Raw genomic sequence first — 25820 nt, 5'->3', positions numbered from 1 at the left:
GCTATACGTACGTCTTAGTGCGGAGTCAATATTTATAAATATAAGATATTAAATAATTATTTAAGTAGTATTTAATGAATAATTAAGGAAAATAAATCGCATAATAGACTTGGATTCACAATTGATCCTGACAATTATACTTAAATATTGATTAAATACTATTTAAATAATTATTTAATACATTATATTTATAAATATTGACCCTGCACTAGGTACATACGTATCGCTGAGATACTGTTTTTTATACCTTGGACCGATTTTGAATTAAAGGGTGCAGAACATGGTTCGCTCAGCTATACGTACCTTAGCAAAGGGTCAATATTTATAAATGTAAGGTTTTAAATAATTATTTAAGTAGTATTTAATCGATAATTAAGTGAAAACCGTATAATAGGCAAAGTCAATCGTGAATCTCAGTCTATTATGCGCGTTTTTCCATAATTATTCATTAAATACTACTTAAATAATTATTTAATACCTTCACTATTTATATTTATAAATAATGACCTAGCACTGAAGTACGTTATCTGAGCGCACCATCTTTATATTTCATGTTAATACGATTGAAGGCAAAAGAAATGAGATATTAGCAACAAACTGATTTTCGAGACCTTTGACCTTGAATATCTAAGGACACGTGTCCATATGTGACTTTTGAGACATTTGTTCTATCAAAATAAAGGTTTGTACAAAAATTCAGCTTATTCCGTTAGATTCCGAGATGAAACCCTAAGATAATTGGAGTATGACATGCTAGACTAATATTAATTTTTGAAATTTTGTGGAAAATAATAATATTGACTACGAAAAATTAATTTAAGATTCACTGTTATAGAAACAATATTATAATCCATATGAAAAACCCCTGACCTCTATCCTTTAAGCCTATTATACCCTTAAAGTAGCTTGTATTTTAGTAGGCTGACAAATTATTTTTCGTATTTTAGGGGAAAACGTTAGTAAAATTTGCTGGTTTTTAGGCAATGGTGTCAACGGATAAACAATCAATATTATAAAGGAACAAATGGATATGCGGAAATAGCCTAATTGGGTTACTTTAAGAATATCGTTCCTAAAAAAATTTAATTAATGAACTGTGTCGTAACATTGGTTCGAAGAAGTGAGAAAAGTCATCCGAAATTGTGGTCAACCTATACCTTCCAGTTTATTCCTTTGTGGAGCTACCTAGTGTCTGCATCACAGTCGTACATATATTCGCTTACATGGAGATAAAGAATATTCAAAACTTAATAATCTGGAAAGCTTTGTGAAGTACACTTTAAAATAAAACAAAATACTTATGTTTTTAAATAAAATATCTTTAATGTCTTATACAAGGATTATAATATATAATATGTATATTTATCAGTATTAATTACATGATTACAGTAAAACCTTAAATAACATCATTCTTACAGTAATTTACAACAGGTAAGGTTTTTTTTATTTATTTTTAATTATAAAATGAAAAAACATAACAGTTACTAAATAAAACAATTGAGTTACAAAATTTGAACTGTGATTGTCACCTTTATTTTATTAATTATGTTGATAATGTGATGAAAAATAACTCCCTCCTATCAAAAAAAAAAAAACACATGATCCTAAAATGAAATTTTATTTTTTCAGCAAAATGATGGAATCTATGTTTGAACTAAGAATTAGATATTAATAATAAAATTGATTAAAAATGGCATTCCTGACATCAATACCAATGATGGAATATACACTTCTAAATGGGAATCAAACTCACAACCTCATGCGCAAAGGACAAATATTCTACTTCTGAGTCACGACTTTAAATTCAATTAAAAAATGTAATGTTTTTGAAATAATTTTTTAAGTGCTTGGGATAAATTAAGGTATTTATAATGAAAACGTATAACTATAGACACATTTCTTAGATTTATTATACTACAAAACAGAAACACTTTGTTAACGTCTAATAGATTCAGAGAATATAATCGATTTAAAATAATTGAATAAAGTTGAAACTACATTCTGATAAATTTCATTCACATAGTAACGACATTCTATACATAATACAAACTATCTTTCTGCATATTATGTGAAATATCTAAAATAATTTATTTATAATAAATGTTAAACAAAACTAAACCCTGACGAATGTAATGAATATTTCACAATACAGATGGAATAACTATAGGAAGGAGTGAGAATATACATATATATGAAGGATTGATATATTATTGTATTTTCACACTGACAGTGCATGTGAAAATGTGAAAACACAATATTGTGGTGACGTATGATTGATATATACATATATAAATATATAAGGTGAAATTTAGATATCCAACCCATTCCAAAATATATTTTCTTTGTTCATTTTAATGAAAATTTAAGGTAAATGTAACCACAAGGCCGAAAATGCTTTATTTTTGAGTTACCTTTGGGATTAAATGGAAAACATTCTTTTTTATGCATTCAGGTGTATTTAACATCTAGGATCGTCAGTTTTCATCAAAATATGAAAAAAAAGTTAATGTGCTTTGTTTGCGAATTAAGAGCTTCAAACGATAAAGTATGTTCGTCTTTTTTCCTCACTCACTTTTTTCCTCATTTCGTAAACAAAGCATTTCTAGTTGTTTTTCGTATTTTGATGAATAATGTTATCTGTATGTACTCATGCCCTGTAAAAAGATATTTTTCCCATTAAACCTTGGAAAAAAGCATTTTCGAACTTATGTTAATATTTTATCTTTATATATGAACCAAGTAACTCCTAAGTATTGTTAGATACTTAAATTACACCTGTATACATAAATATATAATGTACTCGCTAGTTTTATTTATTTAGTGCGATTGTGTATTTCTGCGACACATGTTTACACTTTGTTATAGAAAATATGTCATTAAAATTAAATTTTTTAATTTACTTTGTACATAAAATCAAAATCAAAATCTGCTATTAATTAAAAATAAGTTTCTTTTATGTTATTTCTCTTCGAAAGAAAAAAATATTTATGTATATTTTACTATATACAGGTTTTACTATGAAATACTTCATCTCAGAATTATTTGATAATACCACCCTGTATTTCATAACTTAATAACAAGACAAAATTTTATTTGTACACAAATGCTATTTTATGAAAAAAAGCATAAATTAATTTTTCTAATTATTAAAAAATATAATATTACGAATAATCTGCGATTTTTTGTAGATTCTATTCATTTTATTCAAAATGGAAGTCATTTTGCTTGAATTTGCTAAACACTATATTATTATATACACAATAATTACTTTAGAAATTCTTCTAACTTTCTTCTTGGGTTATTAATATATCAAAAAAACATTTTTGTACAATGCAGAATTGGGAAAAAGGAAATTACACTCTAAACCTAGGAAAAGATTCTATTCATAATATTTACAACAATAAACATATTTTAAAATTTTATTTTCATTATTGCACTGTATTATTTTATCTGTACATAATTATGATTATGATGATATGCATATACCAGATGCGTATCCAGAATGAAATCACCCCACAAAGAAATTCTATGCCCTAACAAAATAAAAACTGAATACGATCCTGATTATACACATACATTTTGAATACGACTCAAAAACTGTAGTTTCTATCTTATATTTAAATTATAAATTCTAATTACGTAAACTAGTTGCTAGTCTCTATGTCTGACGAAGGCTATCTGAAAGGCGTTTATTTGTTTGGTGCTAAATTTAAAAAAGAAAAAAAAAAATGTTGCACACATAATAATTTTGCACACTCAAGAGAACCACACAAACTGCTTGCAATTTATCTAAAATTAATTATATGGTGAAAGGGCATGTGGCAAATATGTTTAAACCTAATTTTAAAACGTATACTTTTTAATTAATGATTAACAAAATAATTAACTTAATGCAAAAAAAAACATATCCGTTATGAAGGCGATTAGGAAAACTCACTATGTTAAATGACGGTCTAAAAACAAAATGACTAAGTTCATAAATATACCTTGCAATAGAGGGGCTTTTACTTATCTACAGAACTCTTTTTAATATAAAAAAATATCGTAGAATCATATTATTCCGCCGTCCCATGAAATGGTGTAATCGCGCGCGTACACCCTATCATCAAACGATAATATCTTCGCATGTACAGTAAATAACAATAAAGAGACTTACAAGCCAAATAAACATTACTTCATAAATATATTGAAATAAAAATTCAATTATAACAATAGACTTATAAAGTAAATGGTAATCGAATTAAAATTGACTTTGCAAGAGGTCTGGAAAATATTACATATAAACTACTTGAAAAATATCTTTGGGAAATTTAAAAATTTTGTAGATAAAATAAGGAATGTTAAGTTGTTAGTTTTACTTTGTTGTATAACACTAGATGGCACTTATTAAACAGTCAAATATAAATGCACTCGATATGTAAGTAATACGCATGTGCATTATTCATATATTATATATAATATATAAAAGAAACAAATAACAGTATTTTTTTTTCTAAATGTTACAAATTTATGAAAATATAATTTTCTTATTAATTTTTTTTGTTTTTATTAAATATTTATACAAATATGATGCCTATTTATCTCTCTCGGTGGATTTAAATATTTACAAAATAATATAACAATATTTTTTCAAGTACTGTCGTCGTTTTTGTATTTAGTTCATCCATTTGCGACAGTTTGGTGCTCCACACATGCATGATATTTTATGTTGATCGTCTTCAATGTCAAATTTATAATCGTATGCAAGCTGTAAACAAAAAAATATAATTCTTATTTTTAGAAATAAAATATTTTTTAAGACAATGCAAACACTTTCATTGTATTCATTCAATTTGTATCAATTAAAATTCATTCAATTTGTATCAATTAAAATACAACAATCACGTGTATACATTGTAACCATAGTAAAATATTCGAAATTTTTAAGATAATATATTGCTACCAAATACAGAAACATTTGTTAGTTGTTTAATTATTATAACATTCATAAACACGTTATATATAATCCAATTAATTTTTTAAAAAAAGATACTTACCTCTTCACCACGATTAATTCGACGTTTTGCAAATATAATAATCCGTAAATCACGATCAACTTCTACAATTTCTGCAACACAATTTGGGTTACATGAATGGTTTATGTATCTTGCAAGTCCTCCACATAATGTAGCATCCACAACACGGTCATCGTCCAAACGGAACATATAAATACCTCGATTCTACAAAACAATACAATATAATTTTCGAATATTTTTAAACAGATTTTTAAAATATTGTACATCTGTACAGTGTATATTTACTTGGAACTAAAAAAAATTAATCCATTGTGTAGTAGTAATTTTTTCGAATATCTCAAAAAGTTGAATTGTATTTTTTACTTTATAATGTATTTATAACTAAAACTATTTTTGGAGTTCACTCTTTAAGAATCGATTTTCATATAATGCGTCCGGTAAGAATAAAATATGAATGTAAAATCTAGTGAAAGAATGAACTCGTTACGCTTTTGGTGCGCAACCAATCGTGCGCACATTTCAATTTTTAGTAATGCGTGTGCATAACTTGTTATACTTGTGTGCTTTGTCTATCGACTGTCGACAAGGCACTTATGGATGAAACTGACAATAACCTGACTGACACATTACACAGTGTAGTTGTTACCCACCGATACAGAATGACTACATAGCTACTCAGCCAAAGTACACCGTACTTCTTCGGGTTTTTTCGGGTTATCATATATAAATTATGCTACATAGTACGTATAACAGACAAAGCAACTATTGTTTAAAACTGACAATAACCTGACGGACACAGCACATTATACAACACTTAAGGAGTAAACTCCAATCGTGCGTCGGAGCTGATACACAATTTTTTTTATTCAAGTTTGTATTTAAAACAAAAATAAAACCGTTCGAGTGCTAGTTGAAGTCGCACATGGCCGATTTTTTTTATTATTTGTTGTTATAGCAGCGATAGTAACTTTCAAATACAAAATTTGTACCAGAACAAACAAGAAAATTTTTGTAACAGAAATACGGACAAAAAATGAATTAATAAAAAGCTTGTAAAAATTACCCTTGCTTCGTATTGCTTTTCACGTAACTCAGCTAATTCAGTACGGATAACCTCTCCAATATATTCAATCACCATTGTGTGTTTTTCTAAATCACGCGTTGCATACAAACCTAAACCTTGAATTTTCGATCTGAAAATAAAATGTTACATTACTTTCTTTGATTAAATTTTTTCAACAATATTCATTTACCTCGCTAAATAAACATTATTTCTCCATTCCTGTTTCATTTTCTTATATTGTGAACTCTTCGAGTGCACAAATTGTTTACTGTAAGGACATGCAGCTTCTGTGGATCCAGGCGCAGAAGAAGGTACGAAAGTAGGTCTTGATGAAGAAGCTGTGCGTTGTGTATGTGGCCGTTTCCAAGGTAACGCATTTTTTAAACGTGGTTCCGTTCTTGCTGCTCCTGATGGATTAATAGCTAACGGAAGTTCTAATAATGGGTTTCGACCATATTTAAATCGATAATCAGTTAATGTTTCAATACCCGGTAAACTTTCTAACACTCGTACAATTGCTGGTTCAGTTAATCCAAAAAGATCTTCTCCCGTAATATAGCGTGGAAATACATGAACACAGTTATGTTCTCGTCTAAGTGTATCCAGTAAATCAAGAATACGTTGCCATACAGCACGCGGACTAGCATCACGCATTTCTAAATCATCTTGTGTAGGTTCCTGAATTAAGACTCGGAATTCTGGCCGTCCGCAAACATCATGAATTGAACATACATATCGACACCTTTTGTTTATACGTCGCATACTCCAATAAAAGCGAACAATTTTATATCCAATAGGATAAATATAGTTTTGGTTGTGGAAATTTTGTAATTGATGAGGTAAAATTTGCCCGACATTTAAGAATATTAAAGAACCAACACGCAATAAATTTCCTTGATCTGAATGATGCATTACTGCTGCAACTTGTCGATTTTCATCACGATTCACATAAACACGACGATATACCGATAATGTTGTTAATTCATTTTCTTTTTCGTTTTTCAATGCATGAATAGTACAGAATACTGTTTTATTTTTATAAAACACACAATTATCTTTCACAGCGCATGCCAAATGATAAACACTTGAGCATCGAACCTTAAAACAACGAATTGTGGCACCCGATTGTTGACAATGTACACATTGTTGCGTTAAACTCTGCTGTAATGCATTCTCTAAATTCATTAACGCTCCATTTACTGTTTCATACACATCATCAGACCACAAGGCACAATTTAGATGTACCCATTTATCTACGTCAAAATTAAGCAATCGAGCCGGACCATCGGCAGTTCCATCACCCATCATATGACAAAACATACATTTTCGAGTATCGTCTGGTATTTTAGCAGGCATAACGGTTACACCCAATCTAAACATATATTCTGTCATTTCTTTTTCTGATAATCGTTTATGCTTTTTGTCAGGGTGCATAGTGCCTTCTTTAAATGTTTTAAAACGCATGCCTTTCCAACTTTTAACTACCGGTTGTTGATCAGTTGGAGTGTCTTCTAGTTTACGTTTACGATCGACCGATGTATTATCAGATGGTATTGATATAATCAATTCTTTCATTTCTTTTTTATCTTCACCAGGTACTAAATTAGATTTCAAGGCTACTTGAGTTTTACTTGATTCATTGTCTACTTCCATAGCAATATCAGATTTTGAATCATCATCCGATTTCAACTTTTTCAATTTTTTGGCATGATTTTCTTTATCATTTTGACTTAAATGATCAATAATTGCAGCAGCCTGGAAAGAAAAAAAATTATATTAAATTTACAGATATCAGAATAAAATTCAAAATATTGGTATTCAGAAAGCCTACCTTTTCTTGGGGCATGTTAGGAGATCTATGCATAAGGGCAAATTGCATGTAGCACGAGGAACTACAAAAGTATAATTCATCACCTTCCAAAAGAAGCTCGGAATCTTTGGCCAAAAATGGTAAATCTGAAACTTTCTTTCGAATCATGGAATTCAAAATAACAACATCACAATGTCTACAAAATTTCGCAGCACCATTTAAAACACTTTGAATGTCGATTGGAGCTAAAAAAATATAATTTAGGATTAATTTTTCTGTTGATATTTTAGCAAAAAATTAAAACTTACCTCCTTCCTTTCCATCCTTTCCTTTAGTACGATATAATCCCAATTTCTGACTCGGAGGTGTTGTAGTTCGTTCGACTATTTGGTATCCAGTTGGTGGAGGAATATGTAAAATATTTGCAAGATCTCTTAATACTCCCATAATATCTTCAGCAGCCGATGAAGTTAATGTTAAAGTTACCGTTACATTGTTAGAATCTTTTAGCGGTGAAGGAGGAACAATAGCTGGACTTTTTGACTTATAAATAATATCACGAATACATTGATTCTCTTTATCGATTTCTTCATCGTAATCATTCAAATATTGACCACCAGATTTTAATCGAATCGGTATTGGTGCAATAATTGGAATTTCTGGAGACATTCGTCTACGACTCTCTTCTTCTTCATCAGTGTCATCGTCATCTCCACGAATGAAACTTAAACCAGGATGCTTGACAGTTTTATCACCCAAGCAACAATTTGGTGAAGTACAGTTAATAATTGTATCGGGAACATCATCGTCACGTTCTCGGAAGAATAAATCCAATCGTTTTGAATCATCACTATTAAATTTAATTGGTTCGAATTCTTGATCATAAAAGCCACGCTGCGTTGATACCGGTGGCTTTTCTGGTAATGGATCTTTTAATCCAAATGGTTTAGTATTATAATAATCAGAAACACCGGGTAAATATGCATTTCCATAAGATCCTGCCAAATCTCCAGTACGTGTGTTATAATTTTTATTTCCGATTTTAGTTAAATCACCTGAACCCCAAACTGGACAAACATTATAATTTCTACCCAAAATTGGCTCCATTACAACCATTGGCGGTAATTGTCTAATTTGTGCCATTAAATTATCATTAAATACATCGTAATCTTCATCTAATTTCGACATCTTACGGGGACGTTTTTTCGGTTGCTGCGACTGCGCTTCTTTTGCTTGAATTTGAATTTGTCGTCTTTTTTGTTGATATTGACGACGTTTTAATCGTTTTAGTTGCAATGCATCTTGAATCGTTTTTTCATGTGGATCTGTCGGAGTTGTTAATTCAGACGACTCGTCTTTATGAGATAAATCAAGTTTACTAACATCCGATGATATCGAGGAATGTTGAGAAGATTCGTCCAAAATTTCTTTTTTAACTTCATGGTTTGATATTGGGCTGCTTTCCGGTAAAAATGATTCGCGTTTAAACTGTATAGGTGGTGTTTGTAAGCTTGATTCGTTGCTTCCAAACCCTGATGCTTTTGTTGATGGTGGTGATAACATTTCATCACGACTTATTGATCGAACAGGAGGTACACCACGTTTTACTTCTACGAAAAGTTGTTGACTAGTTATCGTCGAGTTTGTTGATGGCGACGATATAGATGATGTTGCAATAACGGTTACTGGTGGAGGTTCACTGTGATGTTGTTGAATTTGTGAAATTACCGATTGTTGAGTTACAACTATAGATGGAATAGATGTTATAGGAGGTTGAGAGGTTGTTATGGGTACAGGCCGTGAAACAAAAGACGTTTCACGAGACATAATTTGAGAATGCCGCACTGTTGTTGGTGGCTTTGGAGCTTGATTTGGTTGAATTAATGGTGGTAAAAGAGGACTGTGTGTGGGTGGTACTGGTCGAGCTAGTTGTGCTTCTAAAGATGGCACATTCGTAATACTACTTGTTGTGTTACCGGAAGTGCTGACAATATTATTTGCCGATGTGACCAAAGGTGATGAAGTATTTATGGTACTTGGAATTAGTTGTGGTTGAGATACATTCGTGCTTGAACTACTACTACTGCTTGTAGCACAGCCTGTATTTTGAAGTAATTGTTTTAATAGAACATTCTGTGAATCATCAACACGGGTAATTGGCGTTTGTATTTGTAATGTAGAATATTTACAACCTCCGGACGACTGTAAGCTTGTTGTTTCAGGTGTAACTGCATCCTTAGATTCCGTTTCAGGTTCTGATTTAATCTTGTGATCAATATCCATTGAATTATTCGAACTTTCAGCAGATTCTGTTGACATAACTCGTTTTAAGGGTGTTTTAGTTAAATGCGTATGCAGTAAATTTGTCGTAGGTACCATTGCTTTTGATAAAATTGGTGCTGATAATTTTGTGCCTAAAATACTTGCCGTTGTTGAAGTAGCGATTTGTTTCGGAATTGACAAACTATCTTCACTTTTTGATATTTCAATGTTTTGTGAAGGACGTGAACTCACTAAACCTGGTCGAGTCGACATTACAGGTCCTAGAGTTTGTGAAGCTAAGATACTAGCTGTAGTGATCGAATCGTTTGGAACTGTTTGAACGATTGTTGCAGCTGGATGAGATTGTAATAATTCATTTAAACTTGGAACGCAAACACGACTACTTTGTGTAGTAACTTGAGATGTGGTAACAACTGGTACAGTTGTCGTTACAATTTGTGCTGTAGTTGTAGCTTTTTGAATATTTGTAAATGTTGGTTTTGTTAAGCTACTCGTCGATAGAACAGTAGAAAAATTCGAGGTTAAACTTGTAGTCGGATCTGTAGTTATCATTGTTTGCGTAACCAAAATCGGTGTCGTACTTGTTATTTTTGACGTAACAAATGTGGTGGTAGGTTTTGGTGAACTGTTTAAACTTCTTTGAGGTGAAATTATTGGCGAAGTCCGTTGTTTTTGTTTAGTATTTTGAATAACAGTATTAGGTAGAGAAGTGTGTACAATGGTCTTCAATTTAATAGGAGAATGTTGAACAATTCGTGACGTGGTTATTGGTGATGTTGAAATTATCGTTGGCGATGGAATTGTAGATGTAATTTGCGTTTTATCTACCAATTTTTCCGTTTGTATAGAACTTGATGTCGTTATTGTATTTGCTGATAATGACGATAAAAATGTCCTTAATTGTTGTGACACATTTGCCATATTCGTAGTTAATTCCGCAGGTTGTGATAACGGTGATAATTGTGGCATAATGGTAGGTTGTTTTGTATTTAATACAGTTGTAGCCACTGAAATTGGTTCAGTAGGTTCCGGAATAGTTTTAGAAACTATGGTCGTTTTTATTTTATTTTGTGGTTCAGGCTCAGACTCCACCATTTTTAAATCATTTGTAATAATATCATTAATGTCACTGATCGAATCTTGTGAATGAGTTATCGTTTCAACCTTAGATTTTTCCCCACTGTGTTTTATTTCAGACATTAATTTTGACTCACTTGTAATATTTTCAATCATATCTAACATATCTTCAATTGTTTGAAAATCATTTGATAATGGTTTATCTTCCCGCCCGCGTACTTCTAAAGCTTGCCTTGCTAGATTATCTAGCATTTTTTCTTGAGATGGTGTTGGCGATGGTATAGAAATTTCAACAGATTTTGGTTCGAATTCGGAATTTTCATCAATTATCGATTCACTTCCAGGGAATGTTTTCACATTTACACTTAATAACGGACCTTCGGGAGTCGAAATGTCTGACTTTTTACCCATTATATCACTTGTATTAATTTTAATAACTTCGGAAGTTTCATTTTCTGTTTGAGGCTCGATTTTAGCTGGTTTTGTTGTCAATATTGTCGCAAGTTGTCCGCCTATCTGTACTTTTGAAGTTTGAATATAATTCACAGATTGAGCAACGGAACTAATTACTGATAATGTTATTGGTGTGGGAGATATTTTTGGTCTAGATGTTGAAACGCTATGCGCATTTATTTCTTCCTCAAAATCAATTTTTGTAGATTCAGGAGCAGCCTTAAGCTGATCTGTTGTTGATGACGAAGTAACTTCTAGAATCGATGGTCGATTATATTTTTCAATTGGTGAATCGGGTTCATTGTTTTCTTCGACACCCGATTCTTCGGGGGAGCCTGATTCATCTTGAAATATTTTTGAAGGTAACGCCGTATCTTGGGGTGATAAATTCATGATAGTTGTCATTATTGATGGTGATGCCGATTTTAGTGTTAAAGTGTTTTCCATTCGAGGCGTAGAAGATATAATTTCAGTAATTTGAGGATTCGTAACAGTTACTGGCATTGAACGTAATATATTCACAGTAGGAGGATCTATTTTTGTTGAACTAGACGGTGTATTCTTAGCGTTAATCACAGTGGACGTAGTCGTTAATATAAATTTATTTACGTCCGTTGATGTTGTTACAATTATAGGTTTTTTAATAACCGTTTGAGGTTTGTTCTGCCTTCCAGACGAAACTATTGTTGAAATAGTAGAGTTAGTGCTAGTTTTATTAGATGAATAACTGTGCGGGCTTGAGGCGTACTTATGAATTTCTAAAATATGTCGAGCATCAAGTCTATGAATTTTATCCTCTCGTTTTTCACCATCGATTAATTCTTCGAAATCCTCAGTTGTAGCAATGTGTTCTTCAGGAGAGGTCACAGATTGATCAATAACAACAATCTCCGATCCACCCAAAGAAGACATCAAATCATCTGGAGAAGAAGGGTCAATATTAACTTCATTTTGGTCTGGAGATTCTGGTGTATCAGCAACAACGTCACTAAATAATTCAATGCTAAGTTCCTTTTCATTTGTTGATAAAATAATATCGTCACTAGGACTTGATGTATGTGACAAAATTTCAACATTTTTATTCAAAATTTCTATTTCACCTCCAAATTCACGAGTAATATTATCCGTTTCAAGGTGTTTCAATGAATCGTCACATTCTACTGAAATATCTCCAACCATATCTGAAGAAAATAAAACGTATTCTTCAGCCACACCAGTCTCTAGTGGACTCGAAATTACATTTCCTAAATCTTGCTGTGAAAATGATTCGACAACTGTCATATCATCAATATCCTCCTGCGCTACAGAATTTAACGATATCTCTGATGCTACCAATGTTTTATCATTATCATCATCAAAATCTACATTACAATGCACATTTTTCTCGTCGGGGCTACAATCAACAACAAGAACTTCATTTCTATCGGCAGATGACGATCCACTTTCATTAATATCATCTGGTGCTTTTTTCCCAGCAATTTTTAATTTTAATGGCTTTTTTTCTATTACATTAGTTGTTGATGTTAGAGGGGGTGGAGAAATTGGTGGAGTAGACGAGCTATCATCGAATTCATTGTACTCTGCGCAAACTAAAGATCCAACTTTATTACTCACTAAAATCTGTGCAGTATCTGGCATTTTTCTAGGTGATTTCTTTTTTAATATTGAAACTTTGCTTATATGAGATTCCTTTCTAATTTTGGGCCCTGTTTCACTAGAACTTGGTTTATCAATATCTTTGTTCTGTGAGGTCCCACCTATTTGTGGTATACGTTTAGTTCCTTTCCCATAGCTCCACATCGGAGCTCCACCTCGAAGTCCTAGTTTAAATCTTCCATGAGTAAACAATCCCGGTGGAGGGAAGGGAATTGGATGCGAATTACCACCTCCCCCTCCTCCTCCACCACCACTGCCACCACTACCGTGGTTTTCTGATCTATCTATGTTTGATTGAGAAAATGGTGTACGTGGTGTACTTGGATTTTCTACACTTTGTGGACGATCTGGTGGAAGTGGACTGCATAAATTATTAGTACTAGGTGGTCGCATTATTTGCATTGGTGACCCACTAATCATTGGACTACGTGGCATAGGACTTTTAGAAGGCATTGGAGAACTAGGAGGTTGGTTTTGTTGTTGTTGTTGCTGTTGTTGACTTAATTGTTGCTGAAGCATTGGACTACTTGGTGGTACTTGATGTAACATCGGACTTCGTGGCATCGGCGAATTTGGAGGTTGATTATAAACGATACCGCCACTAACCATAGGACTTCGCGGTGGAGCATGCGATGGTGATTTTTGTCCTATTATTTGTAGCATTGTCTGTTGATTTTGTTGATTTGTAATCATTGGACTAGGAGGTGCCAATGGTGAACTAGGTGGTTGGTTTTGTAGTTGCTGATTTTGTAACTGTTGACTTTGCAATTGTTGATTTTGAATTTGTTGATTTTGCATTTGCTGATTTTGAATTTGTTGATTTTGTATTTGTTGATTTTGCAATTGCTGATTTAACTGCTGATTTTGTAGTTGTTGATTTTGAGTTTGTTGGTTCTGTAATTGTTGATTTTGTAATTGTTGTTGGTTTTGCAAATGTTGGTTTTGCAATTGTAATTTCTGTTGTATCATTTGCTGTTTTAATTGTTGTTGTAACATTTGCTGATGATGCAGTTGTTGGTTTGTTAAATGTTGTTGCTGATTTGAGGATTGCTGTTGCTGTTGCAATTGTTGTTGCTGTTGTAATAATTGATGCCGAATAATTTGTTGCTGTTGTTGTTGAGTCAATTGGCGTTGCTGTACTAATTGTACGGTACGTAAGCTTTGTGATAACAAGTTATTATTATCGGATTGAGGATCTCCAGTTACATTTTGTTGCATTATAACTTGTTGAATCGCCTGTCGTTGTAAAATTTGCTGAGGTGATGATGGCGGTATTTGTGGACTTTGTACTGAATGTTGTGGACTTTGTACAATATTTGTAGTAATTGGTTGTGGACTTGCCAGGGGCGATCGTCCACCAGCAACAACTGTTCCTCCTACTTGGGTACGTATACCTTGTTGGAATCCAACATTTTGCAATTGCAAACGTTGTCTTTGTACTTGTTGTTCATTGGATGGTCGCATAAATCTGTTTTGTTGTAATGCAGCAAATTGTGGTGTACCAGGTCGGATATCTGCTGTGTATGTGCCAGGGCTGGTTACATGGCGACCCGGAGCACTCATACGATGTGTTGCACTTGGTGAATGCGAAGTACCTGGACTAAATGGACTTTCATCTCCACCTGTTTGTGAATGAGGTGTACCAATACGAGTATGTGGAGACATTGAATTACCACCTTGATGACCTGGGCTTTGTAAGATAGAGGTAACTGATGAAACTGGTCCAGGTGAATTTATGATCATAGGACCAGGACTGTGCATTGGAGAACTATTATGGGCTGCCATCATTGGTGATTGTGTAGGTGACATTAGTGGAGATTGTGATGTAGGAGTATGATGTACTGGTGAAGCACGTGACATAGACTGTACAATCGTATTAACTTGTTGTGCATTTGGTGTTTGTGGGCTCTGTTGTGGTGACTGTTGCGCTTGAGCTTGTTGTTGTAATTGCTGTTGCTTCGCTTGTTGCTTATTCCGGTATTCCTTCATATAGACCAACAACACAAATTGACATTAGATATAGAAATTAGACGACGTAGTTATTAAATAATGTGGCTGAATTTATATGGACAGATTTTTCAATTGAAAATTTAATTGTATTATAAAAAATGTTGTAATTTGTAATTGTATACCAAGAGTATCACACGGATTTAACAAATCCTTATTTGCATTATTATTTGCAATTACTAATGCAAAGAAATTATTATGCAAGTTAAGACTGATACGATAAGAACAGTGCATTAGGCAAATATACGGTATTAAAATGGATAAAGAACGTTTGGTCTTTCAAACTATAGCTATAAATATAGGCATCCGAAATTTTTACATATTATTACTAGTAACATGTCTTGCTAAGTTAAAATTTTTTAAATAAATAATAAAATCTTATAACTAAACTTAAAACATGAAATATTTCAATAATCGATTCGATATGTTCAAAATATTATCTAATTAAAAACTTTAAAATAAATAAAACAGATACCTGTATTAACATTCCATGTTGACGACTTTGTTTCCGGCTAGACTCAAGTTGTTTCTGTAAAACCGCTTGTTCACTTGACACTCGTTGCAGTTCAAACGCATCCGTTTCTGTTAATTCGTTACCAGATTTACGCAGTTGCCTTTGCTTGCTATTCAAAGATTTTTTAATCTTTCGTAACTTTTGTACTTCAGTCTCATAATATTTTAATTGTTGTGTTAAAATTTGATTTTGATGATTCAACCATTGTTCATAATGTATTTGAGTTTGACGATCCTGTTCAGTAACAATATGTTCGGGTGGTAATGGAGGTGCTGGTAAAAGTGGTATATTAAACGGTGGAACACTCGTAGTAGTGTCTGGTGCAGCAGTTTGCGATCGATTTGGTGTTTGAGGCTGTTGATTTTGCCATTGATTTGTAGTTGTTTGTTGTGGCAATTGACGAGGTTGAAATGAAGGTCGGATTGGTGACACATTACCAACATTTTGAGCGGGTAATAGTCCTTGAGCTAAAAAATTTATTTATGTATAATGATCATCAATCAAAAACTTTCATGTTAATTAAGAAGGATTGTTCGAAAATTTCAAAAATAAATGATCAACAATTATATAATTTTAAATTCTTAATCTTCTTACTTAATTTTTGTTGAAATAACCGTTTATAAAAAAAAATTCAGACAGGTTCAGCTATTAAATTAAATGAGTTGTAAAAACCAAAAATACTCCTATAAATCTGTCTGTTTTTAATTGAGCACAAGAAGTTGAATTTGAGTATTATCAGCGGATTTACATAAAATAACATCAACTACTATATTGAAATTAAACACAAATACGTGTCTCGATATCTTCGGTGTTAAATGATACGTGCACAGGCTCGGATTACAATAAATGCAATATAAAATCGTCACTGAATTTTTACAAAGAAATTAAAAATAGGCGTATCTCTTTAGTAATTTTTTTAATATTTTAGAAATATTTAACTGTTAATTATAAATTAAAAAAATTAACTTATGTGCGCTTAGACACGAAACGAGCGAATTTATTTATACAGATTATTTACAGTGTGTAAAATACTTACCAGGTATGCCATGAGTTGACGTAACTATTTGAGGTTGACCAATATTTGGTTTACCTAACACATCAGTTCTCAATAGTCTTTCAAAATCTTGATCACTCAACAAAGAGCCAGCTGGGGCTGCAGTAGTCTGTTGTATTGTCTCAGAAGTATTTTGCATTTGTTTTTCTTGTTCACGTTTTTCTTGTTCAAGAAGATCTTCCAATAATAATGGTTGTTCCTAGTCGATTATAAACATGTGTTTAGAACACAGATATACGTATTAAAATTTCCATGCATTGTGGTATGTGAATCTAATTTATCTACTAGGGAGACGTGTTTAGAAAAAAGGATGTTATGATTACTTTTATATATTTTGTGTGTGTTTTTTTTTTCTTGTAAAGGCACAATTAAAATTTTATACTATAACTATGCCTTATATGTGCAAAGATATATAATAACTTTGTATTGAGCGAATACGATTATGTAATTATATACTTAGGTCTTTAATTTCGTGTTCGCTTAATGTCAGTTTACATAACTAAAAATACAAGTATTTGGTTTATAGGTTAAGAATAAGTAATAAGAAAAAAAGCCTGAATTAGTAGAAGATAAAATATAAAAGACTGAAATTAAACTAAAAAAAATTGTAAGAATTATTGCCTGTTAGTTTAATATTTTAGTACGACTGTTAAATTTTATTAATTTAGCCTAAAATATTGATGCTAGTAAAATAAAATGACTTTATGGAAATTCCAGAGATTTTATACAGCAACATTTGAAGTAAAAACTTGTAAATTATTTCAAGTAAAAAATACAAAATTCAAAAATATTCGGAACTTATTTAAAATGAACTCATTCACCTATTCATATAAAATTGGATGGATTTAGCGGAAAAACCGTTCGTGAGCATTCAAAAGCAAAATGACAACTATTCACTTTCAAATAGTAAGCGAATTCTGCTCACAGGGGATTTTTTTGACTAAACGTTCCATTGACTCAATGATCACAGACTTTCGAGTAAAAGAGAGATATGCTCTTAACAAAAAGCATGAATACTTGTATATATATCTTTAGGGCATAAAATTATCGAAATGCCTATGTAGATCGTTCTCTTTATTTATATATACTCTATGGACTTGGTATTGAACATTAAGACAGTAGTTTGTGAGAGGATTCGAACACATCTAGAGCGTTATTATTGAATAAGTTGATAAGCATCGTATAATTATATAAAGAAACTGTACCCTAACAATACTTATCGTAAATTATTATTTTTACAAGCAATCATTTTTTTGACAGCAATGATTAACATAATACGCTCATAATCTTAATCTAAACTCACACAAATGTCGGTGACTCCTTCAGCTTACAGCCATCTCAAAAGCAAGACATCCTTTAGCTCTCATGACTAAACTTTTGTACAATGTATGTTTTATAGAACGTACAATTTCTTTAAAAAAAATTAAAAACTCTCTATATTTCGAGAAAGTATGTGCACACAGTATGTTTTAGCAGAAAACCTTTAAGTGAATGGGCAATTAACACACACCCCGCTTTCCTAAGACCTAGCGCAATGTCTGCACTTGTATAAAGATTGTCCGTCTACAAAGGAATTTTTAGAATAGTTAAGTTCGTTAGTGGTCAAATTATTGTTAGTTTTAATACTTAGTGATTGATAGATAGTGACTAATATCGTACCAAGAAATGTCCCTATCAAGTAAAAAAAGTGAAATGAAAAATTTGTATGATTTGACAAACTGTCTGTGTTTTACAAAATTTTAAAGTGATTTTGTCACAAATTGGAAAATTTTTTGATTTAATTCTCTTTTTGTAATAAGTATTACACAAAATTTGATATCAACGAGCTTTGTAAAGAGTTCCTAAACAATATAATTATATAATTCCATAATTCCATAATTGAAATTAAAGGTATGTACAAAAATTAAATTAAAATAAAAAGAAGCGAATCTTATGTATTTATTACCTTCCTACACAAATACGAATGGTCACTGAGTGTAAAAAAAATTAAATTTAAAATTTAAAAATCGTACTATCCAATTTTTAAAAAGAAAACTAAATATAACAAATTTTTATACATTAATTAAATTCTATTGACTGCAAAATGGTACTTTTTGTTTACCTGTAATAATAAAGGTCTACGCTGAAAATGATGATATGAGGAGTAAAAGTGATTTGAATCATGTTCCGATGGTGGTGTGACACCTATGGCCATTGGATGCATGGGCATCATTGACCCCCGACCTCCCATCTACCAATCATATACACACAAAAACATGCAGACAGCCGACACCAAACGCAAAATTGCAAATTGTATTACAAATGGCACAAATATTTCTTTCTTTCGTTTTAAGTTTAACTTCAGTCTTTTATATTAAAAATAGTGCAATTTAAATACCTAAATATTTCATTAAAAGAAAACTTTTCAAATTAAATGTAATATTTGTGCCATTTATAATAATTTTTTAGTGATACTATTTATTTAACGATAAATTCCAAAGTTTTAATAAATGAAATATTTTTGTATAAAAATTTCGATTTAAATACTGTTGTTAGTTAGAAATTAGTATTTAAATTTTTATTAATTAAATAAATAATAATATGGAATCAAAATCTTTTATTAAGAGCCTGAGAACATATTATGATAGCCTGAGCTAATGATAGAAATACATGTAAGTTAACTCAAAAATTATAAATTTTACCTATGAAAAAGGGAAGGATTAAGAAACATTTAGTTAAGAAATTATTAAAGAAAAATCCATTAAAAATCTCAATTATAAGAAATTATTTTTCGTTAATTATATATTTTTATTACTGTCAAATGCATAAAAAATATCGATATACAATACAATATTGCAATTAACAAAAGGATTTGTTATAAAACAAAAATAGTTGGTAAAACCTAAAACTGCCAAATGAAATGTTTCAATAATAAAAAATAAAAAATTGACCAATAACAAACTACTCTTCAGTCAGTCGATATCTTGTTTCTATTCAATAATTTATGGATAAACAGATCTGCAGTGTGTAGTCGCACTTACAGACTAAGAGAAAGAGCTGTCGCAGTCAATGGATCTTTTACAATAGTATTAGCTGCTGCAAATAAGACTACCTAGGACATGATCACTTTTACAATTAAATTCTTAGAAATAAAGTTATCCTTACTTATTTTATTGTTTATAACCCAAAGTTAGCACATTAGTTGATAATAGAGCAATGCCCGAGTAGCCGAATATGCCTGCACTTGTCACACCCTTATAATTATATTTAAACTTATTAATCTTCATCAATTTTGAAAATGTCTAACGTTTCAGAAAACGAATTCCTGCTGTTTTATGGAGTGAATACATCGCGAAAAGATTCATATCGCATAAAGGACAGTTATTGAAAATCTAATTGATTAGATCATGATTTATATTTTCATAGAGATCTTTTTTTTTTCAAATTTTTATTTGGTATTAATAAAAATTTGTGGTAACGTAAATATGCAACAAATAAATTTCTTAATCTTGAACAAATTTTTTAGTAAAAATTGTACAGAGAAATAAATAAACAAAAGTTGGTATATTAGTAAGAACTAGATTTTTTAACACATAACATTAAATTGCCTACATTATTTTCCTCAGATTCGATTAATTTTGAAAAGTTTACTGTATATCAATATTTTTATTACACGCGTCAATCAAAACAACATCAAATTTCATGCGTAAACAGCACAAAACTCAAAAATAAAACATTTCACAAAATTAAAAAACTTATTTCCAAAAACGCATACCTGTTGAGAAATTTGTTGCTGTTGAACATTTTGTTGTGTTGCTGCTGACCCAGGATATGGGGGAGGTGGCCCTGGATATGGTGGGGGTGGAGGTGGTGGTGCACCCAATCGTGGACCTGCAGCATGTTGTATTAATTGCGCTGATAATCGTGGTGTCGCCATTCGCATTTGAATTCGTGCTTGAGGAGTCACTGCAATGCAAAATAAATATGTTAATAAACACATAGTATGTATAATTATAATAATTCTTACATTGACCGGAAATAAACCTTGCTCCAGCAAGCGCACCATCTTGTGGGAAGAAATTTGGATAGCTTACTGATACTGTATTATTACTTTGGACAATACCAACTGCTCCATCTTGAGATACGAGACGTGTACCAGGTGCCATTGGTCGGCCCATAGCTGCTTCATTTTGTACCTGTTCAATAATTATTTTTAGTATTCAAAAGTAAAAAATATACAGAAAGGAAACAAGGTTTTCCATATGATTAATCGCTTGAATATTATATGTACATTAATATCCATTGAGGAAATTTTTTTGTATTTGCTATGGTTTGGAACTGCCCTGAACATTCTACGAGAGTGATAGAGAAAAACACACGATAGATATGTGAACGTACTTGTTGATGCATTTGATGTTGTATTTGCAATTGTTGTTGCTGAGATGGTAGCCGACGCTGAATCACATGTTGATGAATTTGAGTCTGTGGAGTTTGACTACGTTGCTGCGTTAAAATTTCTGGTAATGTTTGTGGTTGTTGCTGCGTCTGCTGCACCACTGGAAGTGGATTTTGTTGTAACACAGTTGGTTTTAATTCAGGTTGTGGTAACTGAGACACAGGTGGTGGTGGCAATGTTGTAGGTATTGTCGATGTTACTCTATCAACTGGGCTTTGTAAACTTTCGGCAGGAATTTCCTCCTTCGGTTGGTTATTTAACTCATCCGATGGTTTTTCGGATAAAATACTTTAAAAAACAAAATACATATTAATTAATTTCAAGATCCTTTAAACATACAATAATGTAATATTTACGAAAACTTTAGTTTATTTTTTTAAAGTTTGGGCTTTCTTTATGATAATTAACTATTCGTTAATTGATTCTCTTTAAATATCACTTACTTAGAAAATGGAAATGAAATTTGTAGATAATTAAATTGATTATTAAAATCTTCTCTCTTAAAATTACTTATTGAATTCTTCTGAACGTATAGAAATTACTTACTTATCAGCAGGTTCATCTTTTGGCTTTGGTAATTTTGAATCTTCTTTATCTGATTCAGGTTCTTCAAGATCCAAACTATCTAAAATATTTGTTTTTTCTCCAGCCGATAAAGCGTTTAATTCTGGATCAGCATATTCCAAAATATTAAAATCTGCACCCATTTCGGCTAATAATTCATCATCGTCCTCTCCCAAACCACCCAATATATCACCAACCCCTTCAACTTCTACCATACCTCCACCTTCTTGTTCTAATTTTTCCAATTCAGCCGTGACGCTATCAGGAATTTCTTGATTATCCGTTGTACCGGATACAATCGCAGGGTCTGTAGGAGGTACCGGAGTAACAAAATTTGTATTACTTGTTGCTGCTGAAGTTTGCGGTACTATTTGTTCTGGCTGAGTCAGTTGCTGTGGTGGAGCTTGACTCACTGTTACATATAATTTTGTTATTAAATCAATCTCTTGAACATAATCACCAAATCTTACCAATAATTCTATGTTCCAATATAATATTTTTTTGTTGTTGAATTTGCTGAGGCAATCGTAGTCCTAATTGTCTTTGAATAGCATCACTTGGTACTCCAATTTGTTGTTGCCTCTGCACTAACTGTGGATCAAATGATTCTTGACTTCTAATTAGCGTTGGTCGTATAATACCTTGTGTAACTAATTGAGATGTTACAGTTTGTTGGCCAGGAATTGGTCCACGTTGTTGCTGCTAAAAAAATTAATACCCCATTTAAATTCAAAATTCAAAACAAAACTTATAAATAAAACTTACTTGTATTAACAATTTCATTCGAGGATCTAAGGTTTGCGGTGGTCTTGGTCCACCAGCAGTAATAAATTGTCTAGCAATAGCTCCACTTACAGCTACTGGTGCTCGAGTTCGAACTAATGCTGGCGGTAAAGGTTGCCTAAATGTAGCATCGCCAATGTTAGGAGACTGTATTTGTTGCTGAGTTTGAGACATAGTGTTATTATCAAATTGTTGTTGATTTTGAGAATTTACAACTTCCACCGTATTTTCTAAAATAATTAATTAACATTAATAACTCATCACAGATGTAAATGCATACAGTATCCCTCCCAAAACTATCACATTATAAGAGCAAAGTGGTGTAAAGAATACAAATCTAGGAAGCTTCTTTTCAGTTTTGTATTAGCCCAAATAAATTTTTATAATAAGCAAAATTGTAGAAAATAAAATTTAGAATTTACGGAAATAAATGCAAGGAGGGTAAAAAGTACTAAATTTTATTCTTTATAATTTTGCTTATTATTTATAAATTTCGATTTGACTAATATTAATCGAGAAATTCTTAAAATTACAAACGAGAATTAACGAAGCTATATCTCGTGAATAGCAATTCAGATCCAAAAAGTGCAAAGAAACTCTATTCTTAGAAATATACTCTCTACAACACTCTACTCTTTCAATGCAATAGTTTTATAGCATTCCATATTTCTTTTACATACCTTGTGGTGACCAAATTCGTTGCTGACCAGGTAATATTTGTTCATCTAATTTTTTAAATTGTTGTCTCTGCAACAAATCTCGAAGTTGTTGATTATCTTGAGTTTTATTAGCCGCGCCAGCTACAACATTTGGTTGTACAAAAGCAACCTGTGTAACAGATCGTGGACTAGGTGGCGGTGCATTAAATTGTGGTTTTGAATTACCCGGTATTTGAGAATACACGGGACTTCGTTGTGGTGACATCATAAAAGTTGTTTTTGGTGCATTTTGCATGTACGGATCTTGACTATTGTCACCATCAGAGCCAACACTTGTTGGTGGTGAAAATGGAGACGGTGATTGTGGGGGCATGGGAGTTGGAGCTCGAATGTTTAACGTTTGAGGTCTCATTTCAGCTGCTCTTGGTGGTGGCATTGCTGTATTCGTGAAATTTGGTGAATGTGATAACAAATTACGATTGGCTTGAATTGCTGGCGAAGTAAATGGACTTCTTTGTTGACTTGGAGAGGTATTACCATCTTGAGTATTCACTTGCAATACTTGATCTGTAGGGTATTGTTGTCCAGGAACGCCGCCTTCAGTCATTTGACGTACTCGTACAATTGCTACATTATACAAAATATAATTTATATATTTTCTTTATACCTGAGCGATCAAATTGGTTTCCATTATTCAAGAAATCAGATACAGATATTTTTTAAGCAAATTTAAACTAATTTGAATCTTTTGAAGTAACACAAAAAATTAATTTAACATTGTTAAATTTAAAATAATAATTAAGGTAGCAGATAGCAGTATCATGTCATTCTAACAAAAAATCAACAATAATTTTTTCTATCTATTATATAATTATTATCATAATATGTGTTTATAATTTATAAGTTGAACCTAATTACTAATTTTAAGAAATAAAAAATAATAATTTATATGAATTAATTTGACTAGTACTAAGCAGTAATTTTTTGTAAAATTTGTAAGTTAGTATTATAGCGTACCGACCAACTTCTCAAAATTAAGTGAAATAAAAAATAATAATAAAAAATTTGTTTTTGATTTGAAAATAAATCATTACGGCAGGTAAATAAAATCCAAAAAAACTTATGAGAACTCTAGAATTTTTCGAAATAAGTTTCAATTTTTGTCCGAATTTCCTAAATCAATTTTTTTTAGTATATAAATACGTATTTCGACTACTAAGATCATAGAGAGTTGGCACTCTGAAATCTGAAACATCTATTGTATTATTCGAAACTTCTATTATAGTTATCATTTTCTAACCGATAAATGTATCCACTTTTTGAATGACGTAATCGAATCTCCAAAATGAAATAAACTATCTAAATTACCTTGTAGTCTTTGATCGTGAATAACTTGTTGTTGTTGTTGAGCTTGTTGTTGTCGAGTAGCCTGTAATTGTTTCCATTGTCGTTCTTGTTCCGCTTCTCGGACACTCTTTTGTTGTTGTGATAACTTATCTTGATCCTAAATTATGCAAAAATAGCATTAATACACGAGTTTAATAATACAATTTACTTATTAGTACTTTATTATTGTTTTATTAAAAAAAAAAAAAGCTTTCAACATCAAAATTCACAAATAATTTTACGCACTAATGTACCAAAATTAATATATTCTTTTTCAAATAAATATAAGAGGGCTAAAATAGTTTTTATACCAAAAATTATTTTACAAAGACTGTTAGAATGTTTTTTATCTTATTCAACTTAAATATTTTATCTCTTTTTAAATATTTATTGTCCGATATGAATTTCTAACTCGGAAGATTAAGTTTTTTCGAATATTAAATAGTAAAATGTATTTATTTAATTGCATTATTTAGTTTATAGACTGTCAGAAAATTAATTATGATGATTATAATTCCGTGAAAAGATTCTACTGTTGAGTAAATTCATATTAGACTTTTTTAAACCGTTAATTTCCGCTCTATGTCAACAATTTTCAAAGACCTTAACTTTTTAGCCTCTTCATGATAACAAAATCTACTATTGACTTTATTATTGTCGATATGATAAAATTTGAAAGGATGAAGCATTTGTGATAATCGTAATGATCATATAGAATTTTTAACGAAGGAAAACAGTGACTTTTTATGAAATATTTCAGCAATGGTTTTTATTTTACTTTCATAAATTTTTATCTAGTATAGACTCCATTATTGAACATGAAACACGAAACTTTATGGTACAGGCCCGATATTCGACTGCAAATGAATATATGAATATATATGTATAATGAATAACATTTTTATAGAGAATACTCGAATTTCAATAATAATTTTTGTAGTGATTGAGCAGGAATGATCTGAAACTCTCCTTCCATTATTTTATAATGTCTACAGAAAATCTCCTTCCCAAGTTCATTCTTCACCTACTGCAAATGCTTAATATTCAAAAATTAATTTTTT

General features: G+C 31.3%; 1 protein-coding gene across 5 annotated transcripts in view; it reads right to left on the bottom strand.

The window, feature by feature from the left end:
- Window positions 1–4547: 4547 nt before the first annotated feature.
- Window positions 4548–25820, bottom strand: part of LOC123305719 (histone-lysine N-methyltransferase 2C-like) — a 34752-nt gene continuing 13479 nt past the window's right edge. For 4 of the 5 annotated variants that reach the window (XM_044887514.1, XM_044887518.1, XM_044887516.1 and 1 more), the window contains 16 exons: window positions 24742–24877; window positions 23395–24000; window positions 22697–22944; window positions 22402–22633; window positions 21914–22343; window positions 21310–21655; window positions 20939–21107; window positions 20687–20877; window positions 16915–17131; window positions 15840–16345; window positions 8197–15352; window positions 7910–8133; window positions 6269–7833; window positions 6079–6208; window positions 5037–5219; window positions 4548–4747 (listed from right to left, as the gene is read on the bottom strand). In XM_044887514.1, coding sequence (XP_044743449.1) covers window positions 4655–4747; window positions 5037–5219; window positions 6079–6208; window positions 6269–7833; window positions 7910–8133; window positions 8197–15352; window positions 15840–16345; window positions 16915–17131; window positions 20687–20877; window positions 20939–21107; window positions 21310–21655; window positions 21914–22343; window positions 22402–22633; window positions 22697–22944; window positions 23395–24000; window positions 24742–24877 — 12432 coding nt within the window. In that variant the 3' untranslated portion in view covers window positions 4548–4654. The remainder of the gene's footprint in view (window positions 4748–5036; window positions 5220–6078; window positions 6209–6268; window positions 7834–7909; window positions 8134–8196; window positions 15353–15839; window positions 16346–16914; window positions 17132–20686; window positions 20878–20938; window positions 21108–21309; window positions 21656–21913; window positions 22344–22401; window positions 22634–22696; window positions 22945–23394; window positions 24001–24741; window positions 24878–25820) is intronic. The other variant, XM_044887515.1, reaches the window with a different exon arrangement.

Source organism: Chrysoperla carnea, chromosome 1, assembly GCF_905475395.1.
Source record: "Chrysoperla carnea chromosome 1, inChrCarn1.1, whole genome shotgun sequence".
Classification (NCBI taxonomy): Eukaryota; Metazoa; Arthropoda; class Insecta; order Neuroptera; family Chrysopidae; genus Chrysoperla; species Chrysoperla carnea.
This window is presented reverse-complemented; position numbering and strand designations above follow the sequence as displayed.